This window comes from Hoplias malabaricus, chromosome X2 (genome assembly GCF_029633855.1).
Source record: "Hoplias malabaricus isolate fHopMal1 chromosome X2, fHopMal1.hap1, whole genome shotgun sequence".
Classification (NCBI taxonomy): domain Eukaryota; kingdom Metazoa; phylum Chordata; class Actinopteri; order Characiformes; family Erythrinidae; genus Hoplias; species Hoplias malabaricus.
Window position 1 is genome coordinate 38,416,483 of NC_089819.1, and position 17,992 is coordinate 38,434,474.

The 17,992-nt window shown below is 38.9% G+C and overlaps 2 protein-coding genes across 2 annotated transcripts in view; one reads left to right on the forward strand and one right to left on the reverse strand.

The window, feature by feature from the left end:
- The window catches only part of LOC136676410 (parvalbumin-7), a 50,015-nt gene extending 38,964 nt beyond the window's left edge, over positions 1 to 11,051 (reverse strand). Inside the window, exon 1 of the mRNA XM_066653407.1 lies at positions 10,915 to 11,051. The gene's annotated coding sequence lies outside the window, so the exon portion shown is untranslated. The remainder of the gene's footprint in view (positions 1 to 10,914) is intronic.
- The window catches only part of LOC136676409 (neutrophil cytosol factor 4-like), a 41,830-nt gene that overhangs the window by 19,172 nt on the left and 4,666 nt on the right, over positions 1 to 17,992 (forward strand). The window contains exons 7-8 of the mRNA XM_066653406.1: positions 11,024 to 11,122; positions 16,867 to 17,039. Coding sequence (XP_066509503.1) covers positions 11,024 to 11,122; positions 16,867 to 17,039 — 272 coding nt within the window. The remainder of the gene's footprint in view (positions 1 to 11,023; positions 11,123 to 16,866; positions 17,040 to 17,992) is intronic.

Sequence of the window (17,992 nt, forward strand, 5' to 3'; positions counted from 1 at the left end):
TTTCCGTGCCCTCTCCTGTGCCAGCTCCTGGGGGGTTTAGGTGTACGCGCCCCGGGAGTTGCGCGTTCAGGGGGGGGCATCTGTCACGCCCTCGTCCTGTCAGGTTTGTTGTCCCTGCCATGTGCTTTATTTGCACATGGCTTTGTCTGTTATTGTCCTTGTCTCCACCCTTGTCCCGCCTTTGTTCCGCCTCCTCATCTGTGTCATGTGTTAACCCGTCCTCCTCGTTATCTGTCCAGGTGCGCCTCGTCTATGTTGTGTATTTAAGTCCCCTTCCATCACTTTCTGTTGTCGTTCATTTGTACTGTTGGTTCCATAGTCATGTCGTGTCTTTTGCTATGTACCGAGTCTTGCTGTTTTCCTCTGTCCAAGTTAAAGTCTAGTCGAGTCATGTCGTTTTGTTTAGTTTCCCAGTCGTGTTGTTTCACCTTTGTTTGTTCCTGTTCATGTCCTGTTGTTTCTCTCCATTCCAAGTCCTGTCATTTAGTTTAAATTTCTAGTATTGTTGTTTCCTCTGTTGTCTGTCTTTGTTTTGGTATATCTTTTGTTAAATTAAATCTCACCGTGTTTTAGCAAGTGCGTCTGCCTCTGTCAGTCCGCCCTGTGATCCGTGACACACACTTACACATTCACTCACACACTCACACCTACTGACACTTTTGAGTTGCCAATCCACCTACCAACGTGTGTTTTTGGACTGTGGGAGGAAATCCACATGGACACGAGGAGAACACACCAACTCCTCACCGACAGTCTCTGGTCCCTGGAGCTGTGTGACTGCGACACTACCTGCTGCGCCACTGTGCCGCCCTTTATATATATATATATATATATATTTCAGTGTTTACATTTGAAATCTTTATGCTCAGGAAAAATACAGTTTTTCTAAAGTTTCTAAAGGGAAACTAAACAAATTGTGAATAAAAACTGAATGCAATGATGTGGAGGTGCCAACATCTAATATTATATTCAGAATAGAACACAAATCACAGATCAAAAGTTTAAACTGAGAGAATGTATCATTTTAAGGGAAAAATATTTCAAAATTTCATGGCGTCAACAAATCCCAAAAAAGTTGGGACAAGGCCATTTTTTACCACTGTGTGGCATCCCCCCTTCTTCTTACAACACTCAACAGACGTCTGGGGACAGAGGAGACCAGTTTCTCAAGTTTAGTAATAGGAATGCTCTCCCATTCATGTCTAATACGGGCCTCTAACTGTTCAATCGTCTTGGGCCTTCTTTGTCGCACCTTCCTCTTTATTATGCGCCAAATGTTCTATATAGGTGAAAGATCTGGACTGCAGGCTGGCCATTTCAGTACTTGGATCCTTCTCCTACGTAGCCATGATGTTGTGATTGCTGCAGAATGTGGTCTGGCATTATCTTGTTGAAAAATGCAGGGTCTTCCCTGAAAGAGATGACATCTAGATGAGAGCATATGTTGTTCTAGAACCTGAACGTAGTTCTCTGCATTAATGGTGCCTTTCCAGACATGCAAGCTGCCCATGCCACAAGCACTCATGCAACCCCATACCATCAGTGATGCAGGCTTCTGAACGGAGCGTTGATAACAACTTGGGTTATCCTTGTCCTCTCTGGTTCGGATGACATGGCATCCCAGTGTTCCATAAAGAGCTTCAAATCGTGACTCATCTGACCACAGAACAGTCTTTCATTTTGCCACACTCCATTTTAAAAAACCCCTGGCCCAGTGCAAACGTCTGAGCTTGTGGAGCTTGCTTAGAAATGGCTTCCTCTTTGCACTGTAGAGTTTCAGCTGGCAACGGCGGATGGTACAGTGGATTGTGTTCACTGACAATGCTTTCTGGAAGTATTCCTGAGCTCATTCTGTTAATTCCTTGACAGTGGCATTCCTGTTTGAGGTGCAGTGACGTTTTAGGGCCCGGAGATCACAAGCATCCAGTAGAGTTTTATGGCCTTTACCCTTAAGCACAGCAATTGTTCCATATTCTCTGTATCTTTTGATGATGTTATGCACGGTTGATGATGATAACTTAAAAGTCTTTGCTATTCTACGCTGGGTAACACCATTCTGTTATTGCTGCACTATCTTTCTGCGCAACAATGGTGGAATTGGTGATCCTCTTACCATCTTGGCTTCAGAGAGACACTGACACTCTGAGAAGCTCTTTTTATACCCAATCATGTTGTCAATTGACCTAATTAGTGTTAATCGGTCTTCCAGCTGTTCGTTATATGCTCAATTTTCTTTTTCCAGCCACTTATTTCTACTTGTCCCAGATTTTTTGGGGATTTGTTGACACTGAAATTTTAAAACAACATATTTTTCCTTTAAAATGTTACATTTAATCAGATTGAATTTTTGATCTGTCAGCTATGTTCTATTACGAATAAAATATTGACATTTGCTATCTCCACATTATTGCATTCAGTTTTTATTCACAATTTGTTTAGTGCCTCTAATTTTGTTTAGAGGCAAGTTTACATGGATTAGGATTTCTGAATATTGATTGATATGAAGTTAGATAGATTTTCAATTAATTGCCTAGCCCTTAATTGGAGTGTTAAAAATTTAATCCTGGTTTTTGGAAATAAAAATCAATGCCTTGTAAAAAATGCATTGTAACATTCTAACTATAAGAATATTCAAACTATTTCTCATGGCATTACTCACTCACTGCTTCTTGTGTAAATGTAAAACCAGGAGTAGAGTTTCAGGAAATATATTGAACCATGGAAGACAAAAGTGAATAAAGAAATATTGATCCCAGCACTAAAATGAATACCACCAGTTAAAGGCGTAGTTCATGAGTGTAAACAAAAACACTTTTTATAAAACTGAGATGTTTCCACAACATTTGCTAGCTCTCCAATCTATATACATGCTCAGAACCGGTCCAATGTGTTTATGAAGCCCCAGTGTCTGTAAATGAATGAAAAAAAAACATACTGCCTCGGCCCGGTATACTAGACTTTCTCTCTCTCTTTGCTCGTGGCAGAGGCACCTGAAGTTGAGAACATTGAAAAGCTCAAACAAAAAATAGGATATTGCTCTATTACTGATCCATATGTGGGTAAAATTTACTTCTTTTTGCTGTTTTGGCTCACTTAAGGTGGAAAGGTTTCCAAACTGAAGAGATGGCTAACTGCATTACTGAAAGTGTTACAAAACTTAACAACTCAAGTTACAAATGAGTTTCTGTGGTATTTCAAGCAGTGAATAAAAATTTACAGACAAGTTCAAATTCAGCCATATACAAACAACAGTTGTTATTTCTGTCAAATATATTGTTCCACCTTAAAAGGTGCTTAGAGCTGCACAGTGTTATGCTTTCCCTTTAAATCTTGATAAAACATTAAGTAACAAAGCATTTGCTATTCATGCAGATGGGATGGCTTCTTCTCTGCCTCTGATAGATATATATGGAAGAGAGATACGTGGTTATTGGGCTTGCCTGAGTTACAGAGATGAAAGCACCCTAACCTTCAGGAAGAACATTACAGATAGATTAGATTCTCTAGATTGATCTGATCCCATTATAGGATGTTATTTAATCCTCTGGACTTTTGAACACACTTATAGAAAAGGGAGTGTTGTTTAGATCCTTATAGGACTAGATAGTCAAATATTCTATTGATAAAGTTTTATCTTCTTTCCCAAAATGCGTTCAATCAAACAGCAACCCTGCTTTTAGCAAGTAAGGTATGCTGCTAATAGCATTAGTATTGTGCATTGCACCCTGCATTACACCCTATTCTTCACTGGTAAGGACCCACATAGAAGCACCGCAGAGCAGGTATGATCTGGGTGGTGGACCATTCTCAGCACTGCAGTGTCATTGACTTGGTGGTGTTGTGTTGTGCTAGTATGATCAGATAAAGCAGTGCTGCACCCTCACATTGGGTTGTGGAGCTGCATTCTCTGGAGAAATTGAGCTATTTAACTTGGGATGAGCTAGAATGTTGCTTATCATCTAAAACTAATCAACCAACATCAGTACCTGAGGACACTAATGCTCTAGTATGCTCTGTGAGCATCACATTCTTACAGCAGTAGAGGCTGTAACCGTGGCCAATGAGGGGAAACTATATATTTTTTACCTTTTAATTTTATAAGAAATGCTGTATAACAGGTGGCTATACACTCTCAGAAAAACAGTCACTGTATTGGTACCTTTTGATGTCACTAAAGTGCTACCCTCAAGGGTACATCTTATGTACCTTTAGTTTGCAAACAACATACAATATGACATTTTTTTTTTCTATTATTTGTAGGTTTTTAAGTTGCATTTATTTCATAAATCTCATTTTAACTCCAGGATGTTCATTGTGGTTTTCTATTTAAAACAATTTTACTAAACAAAATTACTAATATTTACCTTTCCTACTTGAAAAGAGAATGTGATGTATATTTTGGGAGCAAAGCTGGACACAAGACCACAGTTGTATCTTTTGAAGAGACGTGTGCTGTCTGTAACAATAATTAACAACACTATACATATACATTAACTTTTTTCCTCACAGTGTAGAGTGTAGGTTTTCGTTCCACTATGTAGTTGGCATTTTTATGGCATTTGGTAACATTTTTTCAGGAAAAGTGAATATCAGTCTAATTGTGCTGTGTTCAACAAAAATGAAAAAGGGAGCTTGATCCCTAGCTTTGCTTTTACTTTGACCATTTACACAATCAATGTGATACATGATACAATCAAGTGTTGATATTTAGTGAGTGAGTGGAGCGGTGTAGACACAGCGTATTGCACACTGATACTCCACTTCTTTTCAGACTCAGACGGACGCGTCAGTCTCTTATCTCAGTAGGCTGAACGGTTCCTCTGGTAAGTAGTGCATGAAATTTTGCTGTTGTGCTAGCTGCATTTCAATGAGTTGTCTGAAACCAGTCACAGTTGGGCTCCTAGGGGCAGCAGACTTCTTTCGACATGGTTTGGGGAATGGTGCAGACGCTGGAGTCATTTCAGCCACAAATGTTGCAGTGAGGGTTTATATGACAGAGGCTGGAAATGACAGTATACTTTTTACACTGTGGTGCAGCAGTCAGAAGTGTGGACACCTGCCCATGAAGGGATTTTATTTTTGATTGATTGGTTCATTCATTCATTGTCTGTAACTGTTATCCAGTTCAGGGTTGCGGTGTGTCTGGAGCCTACCCGGAATCACTGGGCCCAAAGCAGGAACACACTCTGGAGGAGGTGCCTGTCCTTTGCAGGGTGACACATACTCACACATTCACTCACACTCTCACACCTATGAATACATTTTTGAGTAGCCAATCTACCTACCAACTTATTTTTTTTGTGTATGGGGGGAGCACCTGGAGGAAACCCACACAGACAGGGGGAGAACATACCAAACTCCTCACAGACAGTCACCCGGTGTGGGCCTCGAACCCAAAACCCCAGGTCCCTGGATCTGTGTGACAGCGACACTACCTGCTGCACCACCGTGAACTAACCATGAATAACTAACTATGAATTTACATATAGATTCATCCACTGAGAAAATAGTGTTACTGATATCAAAAGTGTTTTCATTGGATTCTATAAAGTAGATCCTGCCATTTAAATGTAATTTGTTTTAAGTTTTTTTTTTTTTTGGAAACAACTTTGGCCTTACTAAAAATTAGATGACATATGAGATGATCATAATTACCTGTACAATCAAGAGTGATGGATTTGAGAAGTTTTGTATGACTTGCTACTTTTCTTAAGTAGCGCAAATGTCTTCACCAGCTGCATGACAAATGTGTCGTAAACGAGATTATAAAGGTTGTAATTACACATTAATATCCTTCCCTCTACAGGGATACAAATTAAAGCTGTATTTGAGCACCCTGGGGCCATGAGTCATCTCTTTATAGTACCTTGCATTCTCCCAGGACCCCCTAAACCAAAATTGTGCCACTCATTTAAGCATAGAGACTCATCTCCTTCCTCCCTGGTGGGCTAGTGTGTGCTAACGAGTTCGTTTAGCAGGTCACCGACTCCTTAATTGGAATTGGTGTCTTTATAAAAGTGCCTAAAGTTAGGTGTGTTCTTTCTGGTCTTGAGTCCAGAACATGCTGGCCCTGAAACCGTCAGCTAGGCAACTGAAAGTTTCAATAGCATTTGAAAGAATAGATGCATGAAAATTTTATTTTACACATTTTTGTCCTTACCTCAAATGTAGTCTTCAGTTTTGTAATGGAACCATGGGGTTAATGTAGCTAACAAGGAACTTATACCCAACTCTTAACATCAATTCGATATTTGCATTATTTAAACTGGCTCAGCCAGTCAGATCTATGATATGCACTTAAACATTGTTGGTAATTTGACAGAACTGAGTTGTAATCTTAGATCTCATGAATGTTAAACATGATGCTTAATCGTCACTGAAGTTGATTCATTTATATATTGTGAGCGAAAAGATGAAAAGAGGCTAATTTGGCTTAAAGGCAATGTATACAATTACAGTCCAGTAAATTCAGAAAATGTTTCCTCATCGATTGCTAGAGCTGCAGTCTGTTTGTGTTTTGGAAAAAACTCAGATGAAAAAATTCATACTCAGCCGTGGCTCTGTAAATGGGAAACAAATTTACAGCCATTCAGCAACAGGAGGAGTTTGTGCCCTTTTTTCCCTATGATATTGATTTGCAGTCTCATCGACCAGCACAAGTCCAGATAGAAAAAGCAGCACGTGGTAGCAGAAGCTCAGAAGTACTAGTAGTACTCAAGATTTTATTTCTAATATTTGACTGAAGAATACAAGGATAAACTCACAGTATTGAAACCTAATGCTTTTTGGTTCACACCTTTAACCCTGTCTTCTAGACATTCAAACCCCCACAGACCAGTCCCTGAGGGTATGCTCATAAATATGAATTTACATTCTCACAATTTAAATACTGTTGTTTTAACTGCTCCTACTTCATTAGCACATATATTATAAGCTAAAGAGGAAATTGCTTTGCCACATTGTGCTGTGTGTGTGCCACTGTCCATGGGTAATTGAGGTATTTTCACCTTTTGTAGATGTTTCCTACATTAAGTTTCATTTTACTACAGGCGTGAGTTAGCTATGTTATCAAAATTTGTGTGTATTTTTATGTTCACAACTGAAGGGAGCATGTGTGTCCCATTCTGCTCTCAACTTTCTTATCCCTTGAATACTTGAACCCTCAAGATCCTTTTGCTCAACCTTCCACAACATCATCCAACGTCATGGAAATGTTCCCTTCCAGGAAGATCTTAAAGGTTAGGCCAAGAATTGAGATTAATGGCTAAACTTTAGGTACTTCTCTATTTTCCTGCTCTGCTGCGTGCAATACACAAAGCATTAATGGCTACGGGAGGGCGATTTCTTTTACACCTGCCCAATTAAACCGCACCAAGGGTGACAACGAACCTGATTTTTATTTAACTGGAACAATAAGGTATAGTGTGACACTCGAGTGTCACAAAACCCAATACGTTTTAATAATTTGTTATTCCTTGAATAACAGTATAATTTGTAATGAACAAATTCTCCTATTCTTCTACAAATACAGAAACAGTGGTCTCTGAATTTCAAACCCTGATATATAAACAGCAAACAGATAATTGACCAGCCAAGTCAAGTTCTTTAGGTTTCCAGTGTAGCTATGAGATTATAAACTATATTGTAGCACTGTGCAGACTGTCTTAACTATTCATTTTGGAATCAAAAAGTCAGGAGAATTGGGTCTGGACATTTTCAGGAGTTGCCTTTTACACACATGTAGTGACCAGCTTTTTTTTGTGTCGGACGCCTTCCAGAAGCTGGAAATGTTCCACATGCTCTAAGGCCAGAGCACTTAATCAAAGATAACAACATTTTGATCATGCACTATAGTGCAGATTGAAATCTATGTGATTAACAGATTGATAGAGGCTAATGTTATTATAAGTAGTCCCCGGTTTTTCAATAGCCATCATTTGGTGGTTTCGATCTGAGAATTGCTCATATCAAACATCAAAAAGCTCCTGTTTTTCTTCCTTGATATCTTCCAAAAAGTCCTCCCTTTCTCCATCATTCAAAATGACGGCATTATCAAACATTATGCATTGGAAAAACTAGTTAAACTACAGAATCTGTTAGTTTGTGTCTATGGTAACCGTGGATCTGCAAACTGAGATTTAGCTGACACACAGCTATTCATGGAAAAGTCAGATCTAAGACACGGCCAACTGCCTGGACTTCAACAAACACAAACAGTCGTGGTACACCAACCGAACACATGTGTTTGTTTATGTTCATTCATGTTCGTCCGCTAAGTGATTCTCTGGCCTTTAGGCATCGGGCAGTGTCTATTTAGGGCATGCATTAGATACAGTGCAAATCTGAACAGCACTGGCTTTTTGTGCAGTAGGGTGCCCAGCAGGATTAAGTCCGGGTAAGGTCTGATACACATGTCATATGCGTTAGCAAACACAGCTCCTTTGGGTAAAGCCTGGAAAATTTCTAGGTTACCATGCATGTGTGAAAGGGGCTCTCGGCTCATTAATATGGTTTCTGATTCTGTAAAAGTTTGCATGAAGCTAACTATTGGCATTACACTACTGTTACATAACGGTTTGCCATATAACTCCAGTGCAAAACCAAAGAAGAAACATTTGCTAATGAATAGTTTTGAACATAAGATGAATTTATTTGGCCACACTATCACTTCAGTGCAAACCAGTGCACCTTAGAATACTTTACTTGGCAGCCTTGTTTTTGAGGTCCTTGAGCATAAAAGATCAGACAGTCTATATAGCACAGAATATTTTTTCACTGACCCATGATGCCTTTCACACTTTGTGGTCTGAGCAACACTGGTGAGATATGGCTCTTTTAAAATATCCCAACGCCTCCACTGATATTGCTGAGATCTCTTTAGGACACTGGGGAGCTCATAAGGAAAATGAAATCCTGGCAAACACTACATAGTGTGAAAGGGATTTTATTGGAAGCAGAGGCAGAAATGGAGTTTATCTTGCTGCATAGAAAGGCTAATGCATCAGTGTCATTTAGAGTGGACGCATGTATTGTGGGCCTTCACCTTAATAAACGCAGCACAATCTTTTAACAACACTGTCACTGAGTGTCTTTACAAAAACTGCCTACAGGCCCCAACACAAACACACTATAATTATTGCCAACGCATAATTATCTGATAGCATCTAACAGCATCTCACCTACTCACTCCCACTCCGCAAAATACAACCACAATAGAGCTTCTTTACTTAAAAACTGTTCTTATACTCTCTCTCTCTCTCTCTCTCTCCCCTTTTTTTGTTTCATTGTGGTTTACTGCTTTTGCTCAACCCTAATACTCTACCTTTATCATATTCACTTCCTTACTTACTTATTCACCCTTATTTAATCAATCAATCATTCATTCATTCATGTTCCAGTCACTTATCTGCATTTTTACTCACTCCCTCAGTTGTTTATTCACCACCTGACTTGCTGACATCCTTGCTGTTCCTCTTAAAGTCTCACTCATTCACTCACCGAAAGAACCTCTCCAAATCAAGTTTTTAGTGATGGTAAAAGGCCATGGCTAAGTATTTCAGCTTTGCACTTGCACTGTTCCAAAGACCATCTCAAACTGACAAATTCAGATTTTTCCTGTCATAAATCTAAGGAACCAATCCGGTCAACTTGTAGGTGAGTAATGGGGAGACAAATGGAAATAGAGACTAATTGCTTGTGATAGTTCTGTGTGTACGGAGGGGTGTGAAGGCGAAGAGTTACATCTCAAACACGAATAAAACCTTATGGGGGTTCTGTCCTTGGAAATAACTTCTAAGTATATCATTTTGATGTCCAGTGGGGGACTTTAATCACTCGATCACTCATAGTCTCAAACATTCACTGACCTTTTTTACACACTAGCTCCATCACTCATTCTTTTCATCACTTGCTCGCTTTCACTATTTCTCACTCGTTCATTAAGTTTCCCTACTTGCTCACTCAATCATTCACTCACTCATACATTAACTACTTTAATTACTTGCTCTCTTACTTATTCACTCTCTCCTTCACTTTTTTATTTCCTGACCCACTTACTGTCTTAGCCTCTCGTTTATAGTTTTTGACTCACTCTGCCAATTCCTCACTCATTCACTTGCTCATTTCGTGTCTCATTTACTTCTGTAATCCTCGGCATCTCACGTGCCTCACAATCTTCCCATAAAATACTCATTCATTAATGCAGTCCATTAACTTGTCGCTTGTTCCCTCACACTCCTTCATTATTCACTCATTCACACCGTCATTCACAGATTCCCTCACAATCACCCCTCTCTCTTACTCCCATTTATTTCCTCCTTCAAACACTTTCATTAAATTCACTCATACACTTATTCCTCCCTGCACATATTCACTCACCCACTTCTTGCCTCAGAGATGTTCACACTGTTCTGTTTCCTCTGCTGTAATGCTAGTTCAGATTTCATCGCATGATTATGTTAGTGAACATTAGAAGACACACACTTCACTCTGTATCACATATGACATGCAGGAACAATTTTCTCTTCCATATTATTTTCTCTATTTTCTTCTCATAGTTGAATGTTTTCTCTCTCTATTCCTCTTATATTTACTAGTGTTTTCCCCTTTATTTTACTATTGGCTTTGACAGAACAGAACTGCTATTTTTAAAAGCATACAGAGAGTGTGTTGCAAGTTGGATGCAGGAGTTCACTCAAGACAGAGCGAGATTTTTGGATTCGATACTATTAGAGTCTCTCTCTTTCATTACTTGCTTCATCCTGTCTTGATCTCATTTTTATTCATTCTCTCAATCTATAGATTTAATTCTCATTTGCCCATTCTTTTCTCTCTTTCACTTTTACTTTCTCACATCATTTATCATTTATGCTATCATTTATTCATCAAAAAGAAAAAAAACCCTCTACTTCCTACCTTGCACGCTTTCACACTCTGGATGAATGCTGCTCTCTTCCCGTCCTTGCGAGTGTGTTAATCAGAGTGTTTAAGTATGTGTGTGTGTGTGTGTGTGTGTCTGTTCCAGGCTGTGTTCGACTTCAGTGGGAGCGGGAAGCTGGAGCTGAGTCTGAAAACTGGAGACGTGATCTTCCTTCTGCGGAGAGTGAATGCAGACTGGCTAGAGGTGAGCTGAAGGAGAGAGAGTGATGGAAAGATGGGGTTGAGAGAGAAAGAGAGAGGGTGAGGGAGGGGGAGATTGAGAGAAAGAGAAGGACATAGAGAGGGAGGAAAAGAGGTTTTTGGAAAAGTGTGCAAGATGTTAGATATGTAAATGTGTAAATTAGAATGTAAATACTCTAATGTACTAATATTCTAATATACTTTTGTAATATAATTATATATTAGTGTACTTGAATAGTGTAAGTAGGTATGTGAACAAATGAATACAATCTATTGCAAAAAGTTTCTTTTGTATAAAAGTAAACCAAAGTCTGAATCCAACAATAAGAAATGAGGCTATAATTAAAGGTGCTGTATGTGTTTTCAATCCAATACACTTCTTGAAAAATCTAGTGGATGTTTTTACTCATGTTTTGTCTCTTGTCCAGTCTGTTTGCCTGCTGGAAAAAAAAATCATGGTCATAAACAGCCCTGGCTCTGTAAGTGGGGAAACAACAAAGGGCTTACAGTAAGAAACAACAGTGTTCCAGCCAATCATCCACAGCGGGCATGTTTGTGCACAGGACAGGGAAGGGGTGGGACACTGTGTACCTTGTACAGCCTACAAGTCCAGTGTCATTACTTTGGCAATACGTGTGAAATACCTGAAATTTGATGAGGGGGGAGAGCTTATGAAGGAGCACTGAATGGAGGGCTGTGTTTGTTTTGCTGTTGAGTTAAAAAAAAAATAAATCATCTTCCATGATCTTATACAGCACCTATAATGTGACAAAGAACTACCTACTACCTGTTACACCGAATTCTGTGATCGTCGAGTTCTGTGACCCTGGAGGGCACGGTTTCATGTCCAGCATAGGGGTCACAATTTCTGTTAGCTATCATCAGAATTTGTGACCCCACTGAATATTAATTACAAAAATGTACTTAAACATGAGTGTTTATAAGGTTTATATGGAGATTCAGTGGGGTTCACAAATTCTGACGACAGCTGTCAAAAATTGTGACCTTCCATGGCAAGGCTATGAAGTTGCACTGGTCACAGGATTCGGTGCAACACTGGGATAGAAATTTGACTGACCCATTAAATTCTGCTATTTTGGCATGACATGCAGAAAGAGGCAGAGTGCCGATCAGAATGCAACTGGAAAAATCCTAACAGTGAGACCAATTTAACGCACTGAAAGTATCAGACTCACCGCCTAGCGTGTGCCTGAGACAAGCTAATATATAACACGCAAAAGCTACAGACTAAAGGTTATTTCACATGATTTAACGCAGTGGAACCTTCACACCAAGTCCGGCGCGTTTTTGTCTCAGCAATCTGAAATCGCTGGAAGACACTGAAAGACGTAGAAGACTTTGGTTCATTAAGTAGGCCCCATGATTAAGTTATAATTTTACTCTAAGCACTGCAACTAAACAACATACACTGAATTCCCCCCAGTCTCCAGATCAACACAGGGAGCTCCGCAGTATTTCCGAAAGTCACTAAGGGTTTTGAGGCTTCAATTCTATGTGTTGCTCCTCTCATTAAAAATATTATATTGTCTTTAACCTCCTCAGTTTTATAGTCAGTGTGTTGCTTGTTCTTTAAGTATTTGTGCATTGTTTCTCCGTCGTCTTCCTGCTCATTTGTTTGGTCTGTAACCATGACAATGGTGCTCTGATTGGTCGGGCTGATTTTAACACATCCGTAAAACGCAGAAAATAGAATAGGTTCCATCAGATTCTGATGTGGTGTGATCACAATGTTAAAATACGTCTGTTGGTTTACAACACTTGACATGCATTTTTTTTCCTTTGTAAAAAAATGGACTTGGTGTGAAAAGGCTTTTTCATTCATTCATTCATTATCTGTAACCGTTTATCCAGTTCAGGGTCGTGGTGGGTCCAGAACTTACCTGGAAATCATTGGGCGCAAGGTGGGAATACACCCTGGAGGGGGGCCAGTCCTTCACAGGGCAAAGGCCTTTTCAAGCATTTAAAAAAATGTATAGTATAACTGAATGTAGTTTTTCAGTTATGAAGGTTTGTTCTATAACTCCATTTCCAAAGTAATTGGTACATTCTTCAAGATGTACACTGGAGAAGTAAAAGTGGGGAGGGGTTTACCACTCTGTGAAAGACCACCACTCTAAGATCTTCACGCTCTCGGTTGGCTAGGGTGACCAGGCGTCCTCTTTTACCCGGACATGTCCTCTTTTAGACTTAAAAAAATGTCCTGGTGGAATTTCACAAGCGTCCGGGATTTTGTTTTTCTAGAGCTTACATAGAATTTCGAGAAGCGTTTTGTTCACAAAAGTAGTCCCGCCCTCCCCTACTCTGTTTGGTCCCCTACTCTGTTTGCTTGAGTGAGAAGGGGGAGTGGTGAAGTAGCCTAATATCTTCGGATTGGACGGTCTGACTGTACAGCTACCATTATTGTTTGATAACCTTCTCTGTAAACATTTAATTGGTCATTCTGCACTACACTCATGTCGAGCAGCTATGCCGAAACATAAATGTAAGTTCTTGGATGAATTAAAAAAGAAATTCCCATGTTTTGTGTTGCAAATAAAGGTGTAAAGGACCTAAAAGCACACATAGGTTCAGCTAAGCATACAACGAGGGGCGAGAGCTCATCACCCCCCCATTCTTGCACTGTTTGTTTGTATACGCAGTACTTCACGGCATCCACACACACACACACACATATATATATATATATATATATATGTGCTCCTCCTCTTTGTCTCCACCTTAGCCCTGCCTTAGCCCAACCTTGTTATCAGTATTCCCACCTGTGGCTACTTTGTTGCCCTGCCCTCTTGTTAGTGCTGCCATTGTCTGTGCTCCTTGTATATATACCCCTTTGGTTTCATTGCTCCCTTGTCTGGTCTTGTGTTTGTACTCGTCTACATCCATTCATGTTTGTTTAGTTCTGTTTAGTCCAGCTCATGTTTGCTTTCATTGTTTGTTGTATTTACTTCTGTTTGTGTTAAATAAAACTATTCCTTGTATGTACATCCACCTCAGTCCTCTCTTCAGCCTTGACAGGTGTAAGCACACAGTTACAATCTCTGATGGTATGAGGGCTATACTGGCCTGTCTGTAGTCCAGACCTGTAAAGCATTTAAAACTTTAGGTATATTATGAAAAGAAAAATAAGAGACACCAAGCTGTTGAGCAAAAGAAACAAGATAAAGGTATGATAGATGTATAATAGGTAAGACAAGTGAAACACAGCAGGTTAGATTATCCACCTGAAATAAAGGAAAAAAAATTATGAGATAAAAAGAAAGATAAGGAGATCAGGGCAGCTGATGGAGGAATGTGGAGAGAAAGGGAGGGAGGAGGAGGACACATGCAGGTGTTTAGTGTGGGAGTTTGTAGAGGAATGAAAGGTCTGAAGTGGGCATATCTGCTACACACTCTTTGATACTCAGAGCTATGGGAGACCCACTCATAGTAATTTATTTTTTATTTAAACAGCAGATAGTCAAAATGAAAATGAAAGAGGTCAAAAATTAAAATGGAATCCGAGAGGGAAAGAAAGACTTAGTAAATGGGGTGGGGTGGGGAGTGACAGAGCAGTGTAGATGGATGCAATTGATGGTAAATGACATTGGGGTGCCTAGACCCCAATTTTTTCAGTAATTTTAGTTTTGTGTTCTTTTTAGTTTTCTTGGTTACCTTTGCTCTGTTTGTGTTTTGCATAATGCAGGCCTGTAAATAAAATCAGCTTGTGCTTGATTCCTGTATCCTTTCCTGCATTATCATTACAGAATACATGGCCACACACATAGAAAATGGGTAAAAATACATTGCAGAAGAACAATTACAGAACCAGGCAGGACAGGATATTACACCAACACAAATACCCAAATCCAAAACCTTCACTATATCACCACCATCATCATCATCTTCTTTGCCACTTAATCCATTTCAGGGTTGCGGTGAACTACAAGTTTAAGACAATAAATATTTCTGCAAATAACATTTTTTTTAATCCATCAATTACATTTAAAAGAATCTTTTTATGTCCTTTGTTCCTACTTTTTGCATTTGCAGTCACTTATGTGGCATTTGTTCATATATTTATGTATAGTATATGTATGCCTGTATAAAGAATTTAAACATACTGAAAGCAACATTAGTTTCTCTGGTTCCAGCTTCATCCCACATGTCTCTCTACTCCTCATGTAGTGAAATACACGTGTCTTACAGTACTGGCCCCTGCACAGAGACAAAGTACAACATACAGTAAATTTCCCTGCAGCGTCTTTCTTCTGACCTCCTTTCCTTATAGCTCCCAACATGTCCCAAAACCTCCTTAAAATTTCTCTTAAAACTTCAACAGTACCTCCCCTAACTCCCTGAAAATGTGTTCTAATGCCCTCCAAAATCCTGTCTAATGCCTCCATAGAATCTCTTCTAATACCTCACCAATACCTCCTTAAATCACAACTAATCCTTCAAAATCTTCCCTTCTGCCTTCGCTGCCACTAGAGACATGCAAATACTGTGCGATATTGGAATGGAAGTCATCCTGATGAGAAACAAGTTATTAATTTTTGGCATGTTGGGAGAAAGCTAGATTACAGTATCAAATGTAGCATATTGTCATAAAGCTGCTATTGTAATCCAATGTATATTTAATGGTCAGTCTGCTATAACTGGAGTCTGGCAGTTTTTAAGTGCTACTGTGGGGCTTAAATGTTTAATGTGCTGACTCATCGTGTGTATAGTCTCAACAGAGAGAACAAATAAATAGGGCTGAGCAGTTAATCAAAAATTTATCAGAATCGACAGTCAGAACTTTTAATTTACATAATCTTGTCTGTATCGATTTATATATATATATATATATATATATATATATATATATATATATATATATATATATATATATATATATATATATATTTTTTTTTTTTTTTTTTTTTTTTTTTTTTACTTTTTTATATTATTATTCTGTTATGTGTGTGTGTTCATGTACTGTCCCTTTAAAACCACTCTACCATGCTGTAGTCATGTGATTCTGCCACTATTTGCCACATGGAAGCAACATGGAGGAGAACTAAAACTTCAAGGCCAACCGAGCGATTCGAGCAGCTCATACCAAAGGAAAACATAGCATCTGTGCTTTGAAGGTGTTTTGACTTTAGTGAAGACAACACTGATCATAAAGAAGACAAATGTAAACACTGAGAAACCATGTTAATCCCCTTAGTCTGAGGGCCAAAAAACTAAATAATTGTTCATTAATCGCAATTGTGGTAATATGTTCAGTTAATCGTGATATTGATTTGCGCTCATATTGCCCAGCACTACAAAGAGAGCACGAACACAGTGAGATAAGAGAGGGTTTGAAGGACTAAAAGAGGGAATAAGATGGAAAACAGCAAGGGAGACCAGAGATGAAGTGAGAGAGAAGAGGCTTGCAATAACAGTACATCACCAGTAGATGTCAGTGTATTGCAGTGGCATCGTCCAGTACCTTAAGGATTTGTGGGATCTAGAACTAGATAGATAGATAGATACTTTATTGATCCCCAGGGGAAATTCAAGGTCTCAGTAGCTTAAAGACATCACATACAACAATCACTAACAGCAATGGACTAAAAAAAAAAAAAAAAAAAAAAACTAAAACAAATATCAAAATCAAATACCCAAGAAGTTAACATAGCAAACGACTGTTTGCTGTTTGTCTAGTTTATAGTGTAAGAGCATGCTATTCTATATGTATTTTCTCTCTCCCTCTTTCAGGGTACTGTTAAAGAAAGGATAGGGATATTCCCGGAATCATTTGTAAAGATCATCAAACCTCTTTCTGAGAGTGGCTCAGATGAAGAAGGTGGAGCTTCTAAGAAGAATGGTGCTCAGGGCTCCTACAGCTGCTTGCGATGCTACCTGCTGAAGCCAGAAGGCATTGACACCAGGTCAGGAATGTAAACAAAGCCGTATGGTGATTCCATAATATTAGTGATCCTCTAAATGTATTCATATTATTACTAACCCTGATTAAGCATCATGGTGTTAACTGGGTGAAATTGTTAGCATTTTTTGTTTTTTTTTACCAGTTAATTCGATCACAAGTCAAATATACAATTGTTTCCTCCCAAATATGGTGGAACCGTATATTTAGTTGGGCCCTGTCAGGTTTAGAGTAGGTATCAGTTTGTTAAATGAAATATTAGATTTCAGTCAATCAATCCAAATTTATTTATATAATGCTTTTTCCAACTTATGTTGTCACAAAGCAGCTTTACAGAGTTGTAATCAGAACAGATAATATGGATCAGAAAACCTCATGTGAGCAAGCCAAAGGAGACAGTGGCAAAGAAAAACTCCCTCAAGGCTGGAGGAAGAAACCTTGGGAAGATCCTCCTCTGATCAAACTACTGATAGAAATGTGCAGTATCACTAGTTAAGTCTGTCATTATGCTACAGTGTAGATAGTAGAGTATAGATGTAAAAGTGAAGTAATGGGAATTAAGGCAATAATAATAATAATTATAAAAAATATTGAAAACCATAATAATATTAAGTGATTGGCACAGATCTGGAGCAACAATTATAGTGCTGGAAGCATCAGTTAGAATATTACTAAAACCGAGTCCATTTCTACTTCAGTGTAATTGATGGTGGTGGGTAATGGTGAGAGGTCAGAGGCTGGCAACAGTAGATGGAGGTGAGCAGCTGGTCTGGTGTGGGCCACAGGAGAACCCAGCAGAAAATCTTCCATCAATTGGCTGCCTTTTCAACAGTAAAAAAAAATGAATTAGTTTGTTTTAAGTGCATAAAAAAGTGTATGTGAATATTTTTATTAGTGTAGTGACCTGACTGTGTGTAGATCTGACTGTAATGTTGGCAACAAATAATGAGACCTTCT